Raw genomic sequence first — 19991 nt, forward strand, 5'->3', positions numbered from 1 at the left:
AATTCGGGGCCCGTCCACGCTGTCGGGAGAGCTCCTCCTGGCGGTGAGGACTGGAACTTGAAGCCGGCCATCCACCACAATATATACAGTATGTGTATATATATATATATATATATATATATATATATATACTAGCAAAATACCAAGCCAGAGCGAGAAGTAGTGTGTTAAAGAAGTTATGAAAAAGAAAAGGGAACATTTTAAAAATAATGTAACATGATTGTCAATGTAATTGTTTTGTGACTGTTATGAGTGTTGCTGTCATCAAGGATTTGATTAAGGGTTGATTATAGGTACTAATGTCTCTCTCTCTCCATCTACAGAAACAATGAGGAAAAATAATAATTCACTGATCATACTTCAGGGTTCTCAAAATGGCCACAATCCCATAATCCAAACCATCAACAACAACATCACTTCCGGCTCCGCCATAAAGACGTTGCGTCCGAACAACCCTGATGACGTCACTACTGCCCATCTTTGATGATGTCGCTTCCGTTTTTTCATTTCCTGCTATAAAAACGAGTGTACCCAACATGTTTTGTCGAATGCCTCATATTTTGATTCTTTTGACCGCATTTTTTCATTCTGTCCGTCAGTAATTCTCCAACTCTTTTTGAGTATTCCAGCATTGTCTTTTCTTATTACACCATGTAGTCAACTTGCCTTGTGTCAACAGCCCAGGCTGGTGGTGTGATGGTGTGAGGAATGTTTTCTGGGCACACTTTTGGACCTTTAATATAAATCAATCATCACTTGAATGCCACAGCCTCTCTGAGTGTTGTTTCTGAGCAAGTGCACCCCTCCATGGCCACAATTTACCCATCTTCTAATAGTTACTTCCAGCACGACAATGCACTGTGTCACAAAGTAGACATCGCCTCAAACTGGTCTCATGAACATGACAAGGAGTTCAGTGTTCTTCAGTGGCCTTCTCCATCACCAGATGTGAATCCAACAGACCACCTTCAGGATGTGATGAAACGGGAGAGTCACAGCATGAATGTGCAGCTGAAATTGTGTGATCATGTCAACGTGGTCCAGAATCTCAAAGGAAGATTTTGTGGAGTCCATGCCACAGAGAGTTGAGGCTGTTTCGAGAGCAAAAGGAGTCCCTGACTAGTATTCGTGTAGTGGTCCTGAGAATTTTAACAGTGAACATTTGTGCAAATGGTATCAAATTAGCTGGTCCTTCACGGGCCATCATTATTTGTGGCTATCAGAAAATCAGGCTTTCTAAAATCTTGAAAAGCAAGTCACAGAAAATCAATGCAGAAGAAGTAGCAGCAGTAACTGGAGACTAATTAAGAACATGGCTGAAATGACACCACTGTGGCCCTCCAGATCCAAGTTTGAGACCTGTGGTTTGAAGAGACCACTGGAGTTTTGGATTGGAAGCATGGCTACAAGTCATTTAATCAAGGAAGATTCAGTTTGAAGGGAAAGCCTTGTGTGACCCTAACTCCTGATTCAGTGGCTTCATTAATAGATGGATGTCAATGAAAAGAAAAATCAACCATCATCCCAAAACAGAATTTATTTTTTCAGGTTAAAAGATAAGCTATAAACGATCTTTAAAAACAGGGGGCTGGCACACAGTATATGCAAGTCTTACACAAAATGTATTTGGAAATGTTTGTTACAATATATCAGGGGAAATTATATTATATTTAATAAATTATCTTAAACATACAGAAGATATTTGAACTACATATATTTTACATTACATTTAAAGATCAGTCCATATACAGTATACTGTCCATGTATATATTACAATATATTTCACATTTTGTAAGGCAGAAGAAAAATGCTATTTTTTTTCCTAAGTCCTTACTATAAAACAGTGGTTCTCAATCTTTTCTATGCCATACACCCCTAGAAATCGTTTGATTTATGTTTGCACCCTCTACAAAAATATCACATTTGAAGATGAAGAACTCAAATTCTAATTTTTGAACCACACAGTATCGCGGGTGAACAAATTCAACTCAAAAAAGTAAGTTTTTAACTCAGTGCATGCAATGCATATATAAACTGGTCAATTTACCTTTATATATCTCAATAATCTTGTAAATGTGTCCCCCGTGAAACTTCGCCGCTCGATCTACGATCCGGGGGTTTAAGTATCAAACGCCGCACAGAAAAGACACACGATCAGATGATCATTGGGTGTGGGGGGCTGGAGACCCCTGTGAAGCAAAGGGTGACGTCGCACCGCCAAGCAATAAACCACAGTCGACGAGCTTTGTCCCCGATAACGCCAGGACTGCCATGAGGACAGATGGTGCATCCAATTCAGTCCCTCCTTTCTCCCGCTGGCAAAAATGTCAATCAAACTTTGAAAGCAGTGACTTTTCACAATCAGGGCTTAATACCAGACCGCACCCTTCTCTACGGAGCATTGCAAGGTCCAAACTCCATTCTCTGTTAAAAAAAGTAATTTGCTTTTACGAACGCTCCGCCCACGGCAAGGAATTTGCGAGAATGCGCATTTCTGCATCTAATTTACAGATGACAAATGCACGCGCAATGTTCGATTCTTTTCATATCGTAGAACAGGAGCACAACCAATAAATGACCTACAAATAATAGCACAGTGCAAGACACCGACTGCACCAAGATAAAATGGGGCAACAGACCTCATTCGATTTGGAATCGCGACACAGCCTTGCTTTTTTTCGCACCCCCCTTCAATGTCATCTCGCATTCCCTGGGATTGCGGTCACCTACTATAAAATCATTTAAAAAAACATCTGGCAACAGGCAACCCAAAACCGGCCAAAGCCACTAAACGAAAAACACCAGGAATTCTGAACAAGGGGTTGCAAAGGCAATGAAGCCAAGGCTAGAGCGAAGATGGAAAAGGATTCAGTGTTCCTCCTTGACAAAGCACCAAGCTGTCATATAGCTTCACTGCAACAGAAGTCACGAGGAAAACAAATATAAAGGGGCGGAGCCGGTAAATAAAATTGGGAGAGAAGGACAGAATAAGGACGGGGCCAGGCGCAAACATCGTGAATGGGAGGAGCTGAAAGGAGTACTCCGTCCAATCCTGAAGATCTGCTGAATACGCGCCTTTCTAGAGACGGTTGATAATATATGCGAGCCAATGCATCGCTTAAACGCCATCTCAACGTCACTAACCGGATGTTGGTTACAACTTGCTCGTGTAGAATAAATACAAATCTACAAATCTGATTTTTGAAAAACTTTTTTTTAAGTAAACATTCAGAACGTGTTCAACGTAATTGATACAAACCACTTTTACAAAAAAATAATCCTCGTTTTCAGTATCTGTCGTTTTAGCGACGTAGAGGCGCCACGTACGTTGCCAAATTGTGAGCAGTCGCTTGACGAAGTTGTACGCCTCTGTCGACGGGCTGACATGTCAGCTGAAGGACAAACCGCAGCTTCCAAGGTACCCTTCCCCGTGTCTGTCGAAATGTGACGGATCTTTGTGAAGTTTGGTGTTTTCGAGGCTGTGTTAACACCACGTGGCGGTGCGCATGCGGAGGCCGGCGTAAGGACTGATTGACGCCCGCTGCCGGCGGTGGCACGTCGTCGTCTGGGAGACTGGCCTGGTGTCGCTGATGGTCACTCATATTGTCACTGCCGTCAAAAAGCCGCATCGCAAGCGCAGTGTTCACCGACGGAAAGGAGTCGTCATCAGCGCGATTCTCCTCGTCGCTCAGAATGCGACGTCCTGATTTGTCTGCCGTTCCGCTGCATGTGTTGTGGCATTCTATAAATGATTTGCCGTTCATGTCATGCAAAATTAGAGCCGAGGCACTTAGTTCAGCATAGAGCCGCTTAGGAAATTATATAAAATTTCAGCGCAGTTTGCACCCTGGACACAGTGTCAGGACGGCACGGTGGCGTAGTGTTTAACACCGTCGCCCCCTCGCCCCATGTTAAAGAGACTGCTTGTATTGTGCTGATCAAATCAGGTCCACAAAACACTGCAGATGCACCCTACATCTGTAGGATGAAGCCTGTCACTCTTGGAAAACATGCGAACGGTTTTAGAAGTGTCCTATAATTAAACCATTTTAGGCAAAATATTTGTGTACATCTCATGGATAGCCTTGGATTTAAAATCATTCCTAATGCTATTAAAATCAGTTTTAATATGTTACACTGCACTACTTGCACCTGACCGGTGCCGACAGTTTTTGCTGTTTTATCCTGTGTAATAAAAGCATTTTAGAGAGGTGTAGCTTGTCTAATGGTATTGAATGCTGGGGGTCATGGGTCACTTCTGAAGCATACTGTTGTACTTGCTATATTATTTTTATTTATTTGATTGAGTTGTGTTCTGTTACAGTGTTTTGTTTCCAAATAAAAGGATTAAGAAAACAAACAAAAAAAAAAACATCTGAAGCATCTTAATGAAGATTACTGGGGGAGTCCTATGTCTGGGCTGATCCTTAGCCTCAGGCTTTCAGTCCAGCCACGTCGACAGCAGGCTGCCTTACCAGTCACTCTAAACCAGGGGTGTCGAACTGTAGTCCTGGTGGGCCGCAGTGGCTGCAGGTTTTCATTCTAACCCTTTTCCTAATCAGTGACCAGTTTTCACTGATAATTATCTTATTTTCCCTTCATTTTAATAGCCCTGTTTTTTAAGGATTCAGTCCTCTGAATTGATTCTTTTCTTCATTAAATGACAGCCATGAGACATGAAATGAGCCAACAGATGACCAGCTAAATTGGGGCTTCAAACTCCAACCAATTTCACTCCAACTAATCTCTTAATGAGATGCTCATTCTTGCTGTTAAATAAATCCGTTATTTCTATAGCTCTCATTCTACTACAGCAGACATTTCTAAAACTGTTGATTTTTCTGTTTTTTCAAAAACACCGCCAAAATGTTTTGGTGACCTGAGAGATCAACCTCACTGAGACTTTCACCTTTCTTTATTTTCTGATATTGTGTGATGAGCCCATTTGAGCTGATCATGTAGCAGCTTGTTTTGAGTCTCATTATTGTTTGGCTGCTAATTAAGGAAATAGAGACAACTAAGGGGCCTGAATCAAGTTAATTAAAACAAAGGCAAAGGACATTAATTAGCAGGAAAAACAGTGAAGAATGTTAGAACGAAAACCTGCAGCTACTGCGGCCCTCCAGGACTGGAGTTCGACATCTGTGCTCTAAACGTTCTCTAATGTGACGCCTTCTGTTGCAGGTGCTGATCTCAGACAAGCAGGCAGTGCAGCTGGCAATGGGAGCCAATTACCTGGGGTCCAATAATAAAGCTGGTGGTGGCTAAATGAATCCTTGGGCCATGGAACATGACGTCTTCATATCTAGGCTAACCACTTTCTATTCTTAGAGGCACGTTGTTTGGCACACTAGAGATCTTATGTTTTTGTTAGTGGTTCAGATTCTGCCTGCTTGGAGTTTGTATGCTGTCTACACCGCACAAGTTTTCTTCACCTTTCCCCTCGCTTCCGAAAGGCTTGTGGGTTTGGCTGATGGATGCATTGTCCTGGTGCCCCATCCCAGGTTGATTGCAGACTTGCACCTAAAGACTGATGTAACAGACTCCACGCTCCATGACCCCAAACCTCAAATATGTATGGACAGTAAATGAAAGGTTGAGTGAACTTCTCTAATGCTCTTATTATTTGTGTTTTATTTATTCTGTTGCAGGTTTCCTCACTGAAAGGAAAAGTGACACTGATTACAGGAGCCAGCTCAGGAATTGGGGCAGCCACAAGCATCTTGTTTGCAAAGTTAGGAGCGAAACTGTCCCTTAATGGCCGAAATGTTGAAAATCTCAAGAAAGTAGCCCAGCAGTGTGCGGAAGTTGGCCACACTGAGGTAACTGCTGGAATGCTTATGAAAGCTGGGTTTGTAAAATTTTCCAACCAGTGGCAGAAAAGCATTTTTGAAAGTTCAGTTACAGCTTCCATGGAGCTTGCATGTTCATCCACATCATAAAATTGGTTCTAAGTTACCGACTACCTCTGCCTCCTTCTGCATGACACCATTGTCAGTATCCAGACATTTGGCCTCTGCTCTACAGCCATTCACAGTCTTTGGATCCTTTATCCATATTTTCATCTGATTTTTAGCTACTGGATTGTCATTTGTCACATAAAGGTCATAGTGGTGACACAGTACATGAGTAGCACTGCGGTCTTACAGTCCCACCTTCCAGGGTTTGAACCCCTTGCTTTGCTGCTTTGCTATTGTCCGCCTGGCTTGCTTTCTGTGTCTGCACATGCACATTTGACCTCCAGTACTGCAGTTTTCATTCCACATCCCATAGATGAATTGTTAGATAGACTGAGATTCTAAATTGACCCAGCATGAGCATTGGGGGTGTGTGTGAGTGGGCTTTGCAGTGGACTGGTGTCCCTTCCAGGGTTCTCTCCAGTGTAGGCTTTGGATCCCCATGACTTGGACTTGAATTAAAGAGGTCTGAAAATGTGTTATGTTATAGTGATGTGAAATGGTTATTCAGTCCTCCATTGCCTATCCTCCTTTTAGGGGGGTGAAGCTGACAAATTAAAGGATTGTTAACATGATCCTTTGTGAACTGAGTACCGAGCTGTGGTCTGTGCTATTTCTTTGTGATTTATGTTGCAAGTTAATTTGAATTGTGTCATTTCTTCCTAAAACTTTATTTTGGTTGCCATTAGGGAGTTGTGCAGTGTTTTCTTTATTACTTGCATGAGAGAAAATAAGCCGTGCTTGCAGTTAGGGAGGTGGTCTTCCATTAGAAATGTAAGTTGGACACTAAATATTTCACTAGTGTTGTTGTTTCTGAAATTATATAAGTAAACGAGTTCATTAGATAAGGAATCCAGTCAGTTAGAATGAGTGGAAACCACACATCATTCATACTAGGAAGACATCAAAGATAATGAGCAATGGGGGGCATTCAAGGTAGGTATTTAAAAGATAGTGGCATTGGGCTGGAAGAGAAGAAAAAAAAGATGGGATAGTCACATAGAGAAACGGGCAGAAGTAAGGGAAAGGTCATCTATCTGTTTAATAAAACACTGACAGCTCTGTGTGTGTGTGTGTGTGTGTGTGTGTCTGGTCTTTTTGAGAAATCTGATTGGTCAGTTTGGTTTTGATCTGATTGGCCAGTTTGTTTTTGGTCTGATATGTCAGTTTCGCTGTGGTTGCTTAGTCAAACACCATTGAGACAGGAAGTGTTGGCAGTGTAGGTCGACTCACACAAGGGTACAGAGGAAAGTTGCCTTCAAACAATGGAAGTATTCACAAGAATATGAGTAATGCCTTTCACACCGAGTAATGGGGGCCTGTCTGCCATTGCTGGTAGTCAAAAAGTAGACAGGAGTTGAGCAATGCACCTCAGAATGACAGAGTCTGAGACGCAGGCTTTATGAGAGTGAGATCAAGAGATTATTCACTGGGAAAGAGAGGTTGAGACACGTTAGGATACCAAGAAACAGTGTAGGAGGAGCGCTGAGGGTACATGTAAAGCAAGAGACATCACATATTTTTAACTATGTTCTGTTACAGGTAGCCTAGCTAGTAACAAATAAAGATACATTTAGGAGATGGCCATCAGGGGTCAGTGCTGGGACTGCTGCTCTTTTTAGTATCCTGTTATACTAATCTAGGTGGCATGACAAGCACACTAGAATTAGTTGAATCGTTACAGACGGATCTTTCAAGAAAACACGCATGAATAGATGTGTGTCAGGTGCAATGCCAAAAAAATCTAAAGTAAAGGAAGTAAAAATGTAAAATGTGAATGCACAATGGGTTGGTTGCAATTTGAAAGGGTACCATATGAGAAGCACCAAGGCGTTCGAGTGGACTGGTCACTGTCTACATCTAGACAGTGGGCAGAAGTATTCAAGAAGGCTAATAGTGTTTTAGACTATATTTATATCACGATGGGTGAGTGCAAGTCACGTGAGGTTCTGCCTAAGTTTTATAACACAATAGTCAGGTCTCACCTGCAGTACTGTGTGCAGTTTTTGTCCCCATATTATAAAAAAGACATAGCAGCCCTAGAGAAAGTCCAGTGAGACATGACCAGGCCGAGTCTGAATGTTTTTATCTTAAGCAAATGTGGATTAAGAGGTGTCATGATGGAATTATTCAAAAGTATGGAGGGCATTAGTGCAGTGGACCCATCTGCAAATTTTAAGCGAGTTCCACAAGAACACAAGGACACAGATGGGAAGTTCGTAGGGGTAGATGCCACAGAAACATTCAAAAGTTTTTCTTCACATAGAGATCCATAGACACATGGAAGAAATCACTAAGCAGTGTAGTAGACAGTGAAACGTTGAGGACCTTCAAATCTTAATTTGAAGTCATTTTGGAAAAATGAGATGAATAGAACTGGTGACCTTGTTTGACAATGCAGAGTTTCCTTTTATCTTTTTAAGGTGATTATCTGCCTTTCTAATTTCAATTTTAGCCGCTTTTAGTGCCCGGAGATTTGACAGATGAAGAAGTTGTGAAAGATGCCATAGACAAGACGATTGGACATTTTGGAAAGCTGGATGTGCTGATAAACAGTGCAGGAATTCTCGCAATGGGAAGCATTGAAACTACAGACATGGAGCAGTTCGACAGAGTGATGAACACTAATGTCAGGTAGAGTGAGGTTAATCCAACCCATCGTCCACTTTATTATCTTAATGGCTTCACCGTGTCCGAGTATCGTACACTGTTCATATCTAAAGGCTTTCCAAGGAGGCTACCAGTGAACTCCTAGGTAGACGGCATGGTCAGGAATCCCAGGATTGTTGACCGTGCTGTAATGGCCGACCCCTTTACCTAGACCAGCAACTACACTACCAAGACTATTGCCTTGGCTAACCTGAGGATTCTCAAGCTAATAACAAAGCCATACTCCTTACAACTAGTCCAAAGGACGAAATAAGAGGTGCTACAAGTCAGCAATGTCAAATCAAGTGTATAAATCTATATATACACACAAGGACAGACAAATACTCAATACTATATATGTGCCCACAATTCACCACTATCCCAAAGACACCAGTGAATGATTATATATATATATATATATATATATATATATAATAAAAAAAACTCTTGGATCGAGATGTGATCATCTTGGAGAGACACTCTTAACGTCCCGCGAGACAAGAAAGTGAGACAAAAGGACAGCTGCTGTACAGGCTTTTAAATGATCGATGCGCAGCGTGACAAGCAGAACACGCAGCTCAGCAGCAGAAAGCCAGCAGCTGATCTGACCACATCTCTTTAGTGTGTGTTCAGCGCCCTCCCCCTCCTTCACAACACGAGTGACAGAGATGCGAAGTGGCTATCGTGACATGCGTCGGGGTTGGAGGGGTGGGCGAGCAGGGGGCTTTTCCCCCTAGTATATATATTATTTATACGAACACACAAATAAACAATAATAATTTTTACAAGAACCCTGCCTTGCCCCTTAACAATAAAAGAATAAATATGGAACACAAACACAGATTAATGATGGACGGCAGTTGAAATGTACGTGATAAATGAGTCCAAAGCTAATAAAGTCTGGCGGTAATTCAATATTGTCTAAATTGATATTTTGCTTCTTCCCAAAATACAAACCGACCTCACCGTGTAAGTCCTTTGGAAATGGCTGATAGGAATCCAGACCCCGGGTTTTCTCTGTACTGGTTGTCGTGATGATGATCCGGATACTGAAAAAGCAGGCAGTGGAATTACATAACGTTTAAAATTGAATGTCCCGGATGGCATTGGATGATTCAACAGGAAATTCCCATCTTGGGGTTGAGGTCTCCCTTCATTTTCTTTCCCCTGTTACTTATATACACATACATGATAGTTAACGGGAAGACGAAAACAAAATGCAATTCAGCACACACACAACAAAAAATACCTATAATTATGTACCCCAGCTGCAGCGCAGTTTCCCTTACTGATCCCTCGTTTGATTCTCAGGATATTTCAGGGTTGTTGCCCATGTAAACATAACAAGAGAATTTCCAGATTAAACCCTCTGAGCACTGCTGCATTCTCATGATTGATCAAACCAGTCTTAACAATCATGGCATGCTTGACCGCTCCTGCTTTTGCTTCAGAGAAGGAAGCAAGATGGCCCACGATCAACAAACTGGCAATGAAGCCGTGATGACTTGGTGTGCTTCTTGTGGTGACTCAGGGCCCTAGAGCTTCTAGAAACAACTGCATGATGCAGTAGGGTACTTGCTACTTCATATGTTCTGTTTTCCCACCTCTATAAAGTTGTTTCTGTCTCAAAATGGGCCATTGGAAGTGGAGCACATGCTTCAAATATAAGAATTAAAATACATAAACTCAACTATTACTAATCACTGCTGTATACTTGGCGTCTCTGCCTCTCGTGTTGTGAAGAGGGGGGCTGAATGCACGCTAAGGATATATGTTCACTCCTCCAAAACCCCATCTTAAATGTTGATACATCCTCTTTGCTCGATCAGCTGCTGGATCGCTGTTGCTGCTGCCGTGCTGTGTGATCTGCATCTCGCACAGCACTTCAAACATTTAAAATCCTGTACAGCAGCTGTCCTTTTGTCTCACTGCCTTGTCTTACAGGACAATAAAAGTGTCTCAGAGAAAATCACGTGTCTTCTCCTTCCAAGCCTTCCAAGATTTTTTCTTATAATAGAGAGATAGAAAATGCTGGACTATGGCACACAGTTTGCTTGACAAATGCATATGAGCCGTGTTTGTAAATAAATAATTTGCAGTTGAAAAATACTAAACTTATCCTTTTAGGGCCGTGTCACATCACATGAGTTTTGGAGAGGTTTTCAGTTTAAGACTTTATTTTTATAATCTTGGCACGTTGAAGGCAGTCCTTGTGATCACCGGTCGTCTAGTTTGACATACATGCAAACTCAGTCCAAGCATCCTCCAGCTCATCCTGACAATATCAGACGGGTTTAGTTTTGTCTTAAGTCGCAGATATGGGCTTGTGAGCTTGAGAGAGCAGACAGCCATTGAGCGCTCCCCCAAAGTACAGTGCTTATAATGAAGCAATGAGGAATAAAAATGCAGACAAACGTTTTTACAGTATTGTGACCTTGTCGTCTTTGTTGCCTGATGGTGGCTTGTTCTGGTGCACCGAACAGGAGACATCAGACAGACGAGCCTCTATTCTCTTTGTCAGGCCCCAAACACTTGTCTTCCTTATTGGTTGTAGCTGCATTATATGCATTGTGAGTACTTACTGGTCGTCGGAGCCCACCTCTGTGACTTAACAAGCCAGTTTAAGTTAATCTGGCCAAGTTATGGAGACGGGAGCGCACCACGCCTGCCCCAGACTCTCTAAGATTATTTTAAATGAAGTCTGCGACTGAAAAATCGCTTGAAAAGTCACGTAATGTGACTCTGCCTAAAACATATTGGTGTCCAAATGTGTAATCTGCTTCTGTTTCTGTGGTAATCATTGAAGTCTCTTCCAGGTGTGTTTACCAGCTCACCCATCTTGCTGTGCCTCATCTCATCCACACCAAAGGCTGCATTGTGAACGTCTCCAGTGTTAATGGACAAAGATCAGTAAGTGTCCTCAAACAATATACTATAATAGGCATTCACTCCGTACGTTTGGTGCCACCTAAGGGGTACTGCTCCAATTGCCTGACTGATGTTAATTAGTAAACCGTTTGCAGTTAACACTGTTCAAGAAGGTTCAGTTATTACAGAGTCAAATGGCACAAAAGGGGGGATGTTGAGTGTTGTATGGGGCGCTGGTTGTGCTGCCAGTACTCCCCAAGATTTGAGTCCTGGTTCTTAAGTGAGATGCTCTGTGTGTGTTTACAGTTTGAGGGGCTCAGTGTTTGCCTGTCATTCAGGGGTCTGAATTAACTGCAGCAGTCGTCCATTTGTTGTTACTGTGTCCTGCACTCATTAGAGGAGAGGGTGCAGGGCGGCCATCACTCCTCCCTGTCACTGCACACAGCTTGAGTTGTTGGCCCAGTGAATATGAAAATTCTCAGAAGTCCACTCTGGCCTCTCCACTGAAGTCCAGTCAGAGCCAGTGGAGAAATCTGATGTGCTCCCAGTGGCAGGGGGCAATGGCAGAAGACACAATTTGAGTGTTAGAGGGGTCAACTGTGAAATTTGTATCGGGTGATGCATTGCTTTGTGTTTTCTATTAAGTTGTATGTTTTAAGACGTTCTTAGTTCTCGTCGGTTGCAGTACTCCTGTGTTCATGTGACATTTCATTCGACTTTACTCATTTCTTTTCTGCTTCTTGTTAGTTTCCTGGTGTGTTGGCTTACTGCATGTCCAAGTCTGCGATTGACCAGATGACCCGATGTGCTGCCCTGGGTAAGTGCTTACGAACAAATTGGCACATTTTCAAAGCAGTGGCCAACGTATGGTCAGGATGTGCCATCCGGTGGATGAAAGTCGTGTGCCCCTTGATGTCTAATGCAGAGCAGGCCGCTGAAGCCGAACACTGAAAGTAAGCATTTGTCACTTCAAAGATACGTTTGGTCTTTGCTATTTCTTCCCAAATGTGCAGTATTTGCATTTGCCATGTGAAATTGGGCGCAGAGCTTAAAAACTTACCAAATACGTCCTAGACGGCTTGTCAAGTATTATCGAGCGTCTTGAAATTGCACAGCCATTGTGAAATAGTGTGTATTTCACATTTTTGAATATTCCAAGATTCAGCCATTTTAACAGAAGACCAGCCGTCTATGAGCGCTCAGCACTTAGTCTTCCTGTGTTAACTCCCTGTGGCTTGGTTTCCACTTGAAAGATAGAATCACGATAAGTTTCCCGCCACATGGTTGATTTAATTTCGATTTACTTCTATATTTATGTGAGAATTTAATAGAAAATGTATCATTACCGGGCGGCACGGTGGTGCAGTGGTAGCACTGCTGCCTCGCAGTTAGGAGACCCGGGTTCGCTTCCCGGGTCCTCCCTGCGTGGAGTTTGCATGTTCTCCCCGTGTCTGCGTGGGTTTCCTCCGGGCGCTCCGGTTTCCTCCCACAATCCAAAGACATGCAGGTTAGGTGGATTGGCGATTCTAAATTGGCCCTAGTGTGTGCTTGGTGTGTGGGTGTGTTTGTGTGTGTCCTGCGGTGGGTTGGCACCCTGCCCAGGATTGGTTCCTGCCTTGTGCCCTGTGTTGGCTGGGATTGGCTCCAGCAGACCCCCGTGACCCTGTATTCGGATTCAGCGGGTTAGAAAATGGATGGATGGATGGATGTATCATTACCATGAAAACAATAGTACATTTTCCAGAGGTGTTCAATGCCCCATAGCTTCCATTGTAAAGTTCCAGTGTGGGCAAATATTTTTTTTTTAATTTATACAGAGCACTTAACTTTAGAACAGAATTTCTTGTGGCAAATTTATATACAGCATATTTGTATAATTGACTTCAAAAATACGAAACTTTAACGGGGTCCTCAGGTTTGGGCGCGGATGGCCATATTTTTGCTCAAACCCAGTGTGCTTCATTTATTTAAGATTCTCATCCCTTAATTGCTGCTTTTTGACTTAAATGTCTCTGTTATTTTTCACAGCATGTCACATTAGACAACATTTCCGGTCGTAGTCTTCATTGGGTTCATTTTATTGAGTTGCAGGCGGTCATCTCTGCACTCCTGAGAAGGTCAGTTGTGTATTCTGACCAACCCAACAACTCAGTCCAAGTAGTCTTAGACTCCCGCCAGTCAAATCAGAAATATTTGAATTTGTCTTTAGTTGTAGGGTGAGCTGTGTGTGCTTGAGAGCAGACCACTAATGCATGCTCATTTGGAGGCTCATTGCATGTAATGCAGCGACAAGCAATAAGAAACACGGCCGTTTTGGATCTTGTAAATGGAAGAGAAGCTCGTCTGTCTGATGTCTCGTGTTTTATGTACCACAGCAGAATGGAAAAAATTAAAGAGAAAGGGCTGAGATTGTGGCCAGACCCCGTAGCTGTTAACCCTTTGCACAGCACTGGCTCTGTCGGGCAGCATGCAATTGGCTGTCAGGAAAAGGGGCGAGCATAATTGTGCTAGAAAGTCTTCATGCAGTCACTATGTGTGATATGGCCAGTGATTATCGTTCAAGTAAACTGATACAGTCGGAGGACAGTTGGCAAGACTAAAAGACCCTCCAACTAGAAGTTGCGTAATGTGACGTCTGCTTTAATGGCTTCTTGTTTTCTTAACCAGCGGCCAAACAACAATGACATACAAATGAGAAGGGTGCCAGCAGCCCACCACCTCTACAGTTTAATAAAGAGGAGGCCTGGGCGATAGGACCGCATGTGAATTTCACATCAATAACAATACACCTCCTAGTTGACAGTGTTGAGTTGTCATGGCAGGCGGACATCTAAACTCATGTGTTACTGATAGGCATCTCAGTGTCATGATTTGTGGACCAAAAACAAGAATATTTCATTAACATTTATGCAACATTTTAACAAACTGTACAAGCACATTTGAAATTTTGAATACTGAGCAGGCCAAACATTAAAGGAATGCTAACTACATCAGTGTCTCTTCTAAATTTCCAACAGTATGCTAGAAATAATATACATTTTATGAAAAACGTTGGCACTTTTACATTGACTTACAGTAAAAGCTAAGTTACTGTTGTGTGTTTTGCTTTCAGAAATTAGAAAATGAACATCTTGCATCCCTTGTGGAGTTTCAAAGTGAAGTATGGACCAGTGTTGGTCGTATCTTTCCATCTTCCCAAGTCTTTGGACAGTTGCACGATGTTCATGAACGCTTCTGTTCAGGCCTGGTGCTGCTGCTACTTTGGTCGTAACTACACTGGTCAGTGTCACTCTTTGGCCGCCCACTGCTGGTATTCCACAAATTGGTTGCGTTTTCATGTCCGAAGACAAGCTGCTCCTGTAACGTTTCACCGCTGCACTGGTTTTTCTTCAGAGTTTACGACCGTTAGTTCAGTGCTCTTTTTTCTGTCTTGTTCTGCTTGTCTTCATTTGTATCTGACCTGTCATGGAGCTCGGCCTAAGTTCAGCGTAAGCACCCGTGCTGTCATGAGCCCTCTCGCTGCTATAGCACTTGACGAGGTGGACGCATGTGACTGGATGTTACGACTGGGTTGGCGTGCTGAAATTTTTTTTTTTTAGACAGAAAGAGTAGGATGGAGTGCTTTTATCAAACATATCAACATGGGCAAAGTTAGTTTGGTGAGGGCTTCTTAAATGATCGGTATATTGCCCAGCTCTGTTTGACAGCCATTAAATGAAACAATAAGCTCTGTTATCTATCAGCTTGTTTATTGGGTTTGAGGATTGGCTTCTAATGACCAAAACTGAACTCGAGGACCCCCAACTAGGAAGGGCTGCACTTCTGAATTTCTCTTTTTTATCTTTACAGAACTGGCCTCAAAACAAGTGCGTGTCAATTCAGTGTGGTAAGTGTTTGATGTTTGTGCGTGAGCATGGGTCTCTTTAGTAACAGTGCAGGGAACTTGTGTGTGTGTGTGTGTGTTTAGTGAATCAGGATGAAGAAGTGTCAGGACACACCAGTATGGCTAGTCTCGCAGAGCCAGGCCCACAGTACGCTAGTCTGGAGACAGCCTTGAATGAGCGACACTTAACAGTGCCTAGGAACCACTAGACGGTTCAAGTACATAAATCTGACTGGAGAGCTTCTCTGTTACACACAAATTAATCATTAAGCTTCAGACACCTTGTGCTCCTGAGCTGGTGGCTACAATTCTCACTTTCTATTTCCTGTCAGTGTTTTTTTACGTAGATGTTAAATACAGGAGTAGAAATGGGACACTGCAGCCCCGAATGTTTAAAGTGCACAGACTGGAGGAAATTGGGGGACAAATTTTTAGGACGAACCACTGTGGGCAGAGCCTTTTCGTCGCCAGTCACCACAAACCTTTTAATAAGTTGTCCCCATATGTGCCACCTCGTTTGAGGATCACATCTGACCCAATGTGAGACTAATACACAGCTAATGCTTGCACAGTGCCTCCTGGGAAATACGCAGGAACAGCAGATGCAATATGGGCCACCTGCTTACCCTCTAATGCTACAGGATATTATTGTCTGTTTGTGTGGCATATACTGGCTGGAGAAGACCAGCGGTTGTCTGGATGAAATCTTCTTCACGTCTCTCTAATTTGAATGGCATGGGCAGCACTGTGATGCAGCAGTTAGCCCTGCTGCCCAGGCAGTCTTAGTGTGTTGTTCAGTTCCTGTGGCCCAAACCACTTGGCAGAGGACTCTCAAGTGCCGGTGAGCTCCCTTCTTGTGCCTGATGGATGTTTCAGTGGTCCTGCCTGGGAACGAACAGGTTCAGAATAAGGACAGATGGTTTACATGCTGCTAAGATGTCTTTACTGTGTTTTGTGACATTGGAAATGATGCATTTGTGGAAAAGATGGAAGGACCTGATTGTCACTGGGCAACTTTAAAGAGAGCCTGCGTTTTCACGACAGGCTGCTCATGATTTGGTTTTCTCTCTGTGTCAGCTGTGGCTTATCCTGCTCCCTTGTGGCCCCAGTGTGCTTTGAGTCTATTGTCCTCATTTTTTCTAGTCTTGTCTGCTGCTCACATTGCTCTTCAGTATGCTGACACGTTTGTTTATTTCTTACCCATCATAAAATAAATGGCCTTTAAATTACAATAAAGTGAATGAATGTGAAGAATGGATTCATCAGGAGTTAAGATTCTCATTTGTTTTGTCTTCTTCCTTTTATAGTCCTGGTGTAATCGTCACAGAAGTCCATAAGCGTGCAGGCCTTAATGATGAACAATATGCCAAGGTAAGGCACTTCACAGCACCAGTGGGTAGCAGACACAACCTCCATTAGTGTTTTGTTTTTTATAAATGACTCTTCATTGTATCGTGGTAATCGATTTGTGAAGATGAACAAATCGATTCCATAGAGCTCCATAGAAGTGCTAAAGTGCATATGTGATGCCATCTGCTGCTTTCATTTAGATGATTAAAGCTAATTTTGACAAGCGCCACCCGTCTGATTCGTGATTCTCTTTCAGTTTGCTTATGATTCTTTAGTAGTTAGAACTGAATCAGTACTGCTGAACAAGAACTCGGTCAGTGATTCTCTTGTTCATCATTCGTGTACGGTACAGAGGCAACAATTATGTTACGAGGGTAAATCATTTTAGTTTGGTGATTCCAAACTGGTTATGTCTGGGTGTATATAGTATGAAAGGTAGTTCAGATATTAAAGGCAATGTGAACATTAGGCCATAACCACAACGTGAAGCTGACACAATTCAACACGTTCACATTGGCTTCTGGGTAGTTTCAACACATACACAGCGCAGTGCTCTGCCATTAGTTTAGTTGAAGCCAAGGTCAAATGAACATGGCGCTGTCCTGCGTGATTGTACCGTTGTTGAACAACATGTCCTAGGGAGATTTCTGTGGGCAAAGGGAGTGAAACCTGCTGAAATTCACAGAAGGATGTTGGCTCAGTATGAAAGTGACAACAGCACAGCTCAACTAAAAGAGTTTATGAACGGGTTTAAATCGGGAAGAACAAACATAACCATTGAAGCTCGATCTGATCGACCATCAACATTGCGCACACAAGTCTGCATAGACATGACGAGTGCCTTCATCAGACAAGCCTGATGGATTGCGTTATCTACTGCTGTTGCACATTTGGATATCAGCTTTGGCTCTGCAGGTGTCATGGTGCGCAATGACTTGGGTACCCGAAAAGCTTACTGATCTGCACAGGCCAGCATCCTTTGGTGAATTTCAGCAGGAAATCTCACAACGCTGTGTTGTTCAGCAATGGTGGAATCTTGCATGATTGAGCATACATAATGATTTGGCCTTGACTTCAACTAAACTACATATTCAAACTACCCATAAGCCATTGCAAACGTTGTATTGTGTCAGCGTTCTATTCATTGTGATTCACACGTCATTTAGTTTTTGATGTATCCTCATAGAATGTATCAGTTGTTTGTTTTGTATAATTTGTTATTGGAGTTGTTTTTAACAGAATCTATAAACATAATATTAATATGTTTATGTCATTTTGTACATTTAATAAATTAGTCACACAAAACGGAACTGTGTAAAAGTATTATTTTGTTTTGAACAATTCTTTCCTTTCAGCGCACACTTTTTAGGACTCCTTGAATGCTCGTGTCATTCACTAATTGTTTTGAGTCGGAACTGAGCCGTTACCTGTTAGCGAGTTGCATGATGTCCTTCATTTGAGTCACAAACTGAATCTCTGAATCAATCACTAGAATTCTTGTTAACTCATGATTTTCAAACTTGGTGTCTTATTTTAATTGTGCATTTTTGCTATATTGTAATGTTTCGCACTTTCAAAGATTTTTAATGTAATACAATATGAATTACCTGCATGTTTAATATTTCATCTAAAAAAATTGTAATTAAATAATAAATAACAATAAAATTATTAAATAATACATTTGCAATTAACTTAATTTAGATTATGGATGAATCAAATGATTTGATCAGGTTGTTCACTTAGTGGAGTGAATCGAAACGCCCATCACTTACCTCCATTATGCCTCGTGAGGATTGTCCGTTCCTGCTGCCATTGTAGCCTGGGCATTTGTCTGAGGACTGCCAAGGAATGAGATCCTTGTCTGTTGGAAAACACACGTTAGGATTTTCATTTTTAAAACTTCAAGTCACAGGCACTACCTGCTTATACAGTGGCAGTGCCAGAGGGCAAAGTTAATGCTACTTGTTAGGTCACCAGAATGTTCTATTTTGGAGATCTGGGCTTCCTCCTCTTGACTGTCACCATGGAAATGGTTAAAAATGTGTTGGTAAATCACAAAGGCGCTTGCCCACTGGCCCCAATATTGTCATAGTCAGCTGGTACCATGGCAGTCCCTGGCTGTCTGTCTGACATTTCAAAACGCATCATAAATTGTCCTCCTCTCTGTATTTTGTAAACAGACAACCACGCGCAGCTCACATAGTGTAGCGAGTGCCCCCATGTTGTTTGTTACTCCCTAAATTAGCAAAGCCATAACAAGCCCATGATGCTTCAGAGTGACATTGTTGATAAAATGTGCAAATTTATTTTAAATTGATCTTTTTCTTTTCCCTTTTGCGGAACTCCTAGTTTCTGGAGCGATGCCGAGAGACTCATGCGCTGGGGCGACCAGGGCAAGCGGACGAAGTTGCCCAGGCAATTGCATTCCTAGCCTCTGATGCAGCTTCCTTCATCACTGGAGTCAACCTGCCGGTGGATGGTGGGCGGCATGCCATGTGCCCTCGGTGACACGAAGATCCACTTTCTGTTTGTGTACACAGCTGAAGAATGAATGTTGCCGATTTATGCGGGTCTCTTTATTTAATAGAACTTTAAAATCTGTTCTGAGGTTATCCTTGTCTTATTCTGTGGATTTCAATTGACTTAATAAAGCTGCAAAGACCTGTTAGCTTTGGCATTCTGATTTCTGCTCTGGGCTGCTATTTTGTCTTTGCCCCTTGTCACAGAGAGGTGCTCTTTATCTTACCTGCTTTATAATTAAACTGACGTTATTTGGGGCGGCACAGTGGTAGTGCTGCTGCCTCACAGTAAGGAGACCTGGGTTTGCTTCCTGGGTTCTCCCCGTGTCTGCGTGGGTTTCCTTCCACAGTCCAAAGACATGCAGGTTAGGTGCATTGGCGATTCTGAATTGTCCCTAGTATGTGCCCTGCGGTGGGCTGCCGCCCTGCCCGGGGTTTGCTTCCTGCCTTGCGCCCTGTGTTGGCTGGGATTGGCTCCAGGAGACCCCCGTGACCCTGTAGTTAGGATATAGCGGGTTGGATGATGGATGGATGGATGACTTTGTTGGCTCATTGAGGTAAATGCCTCAAGGCTTCATGGCTGACCTGATATGAAGCAGCAGTTCTCAAGTTCAGTCCCTGGGACCCCTTGTAGCTGCAGGTTTCCATCCCAACCAACTTCTGCTGTTTGTTTTAAAGGAGCATGAGGAACTTTAGGGGCACAAAAGCCTGCCGCCACAAAGGGATCAAGATGGAGTCTGAGAGCCACTGATGTAAAGCACACTG

The 19991-nt window shown here is 42.7% G+C and overlaps 1 protein-coding gene across 1 annotated transcript; it reads left to right on the plus strand.

The window, feature by feature from the left end:
• Positions 1-2947: 2947 nt before the first annotated feature.
• On the plus strand, positions 2948-19375 carry zgc:101858 (uncharacterized protein LOC449555 homolog). The gene is made up of 8 exons (XM_039762831.1): positions 2948-3418; positions 5652-5822; positions 8413-8591; positions 11423-11516; positions 12222-12291; positions 15324-15360; positions 16665-16728; positions 19057-19375. Exons 1-8 carry the CDS (start codon positions 3386-3388, stop codon positions 19213-19215), a joined length of 807 nt encoding a protein of 268 aa, XP_039618765.1. The 5' UTR covers positions 2948-3385; the 3' UTR covers positions 19216-19375.
• Positions 19376-19991: the final 616 nt, after the last annotated feature.

This window comes from Polypterus senegalus, chromosome 9, assembly GCF_016835505.1.
Source record: "Polypterus senegalus isolate Bchr_013 chromosome 9, ASM1683550v1, whole genome shotgun sequence".
Classification (NCBI taxonomy): Eukaryota; Metazoa; Chordata; class Cladistia; order Polypteriformes; family Polypteridae; genus Polypterus; species Polypterus senegalus.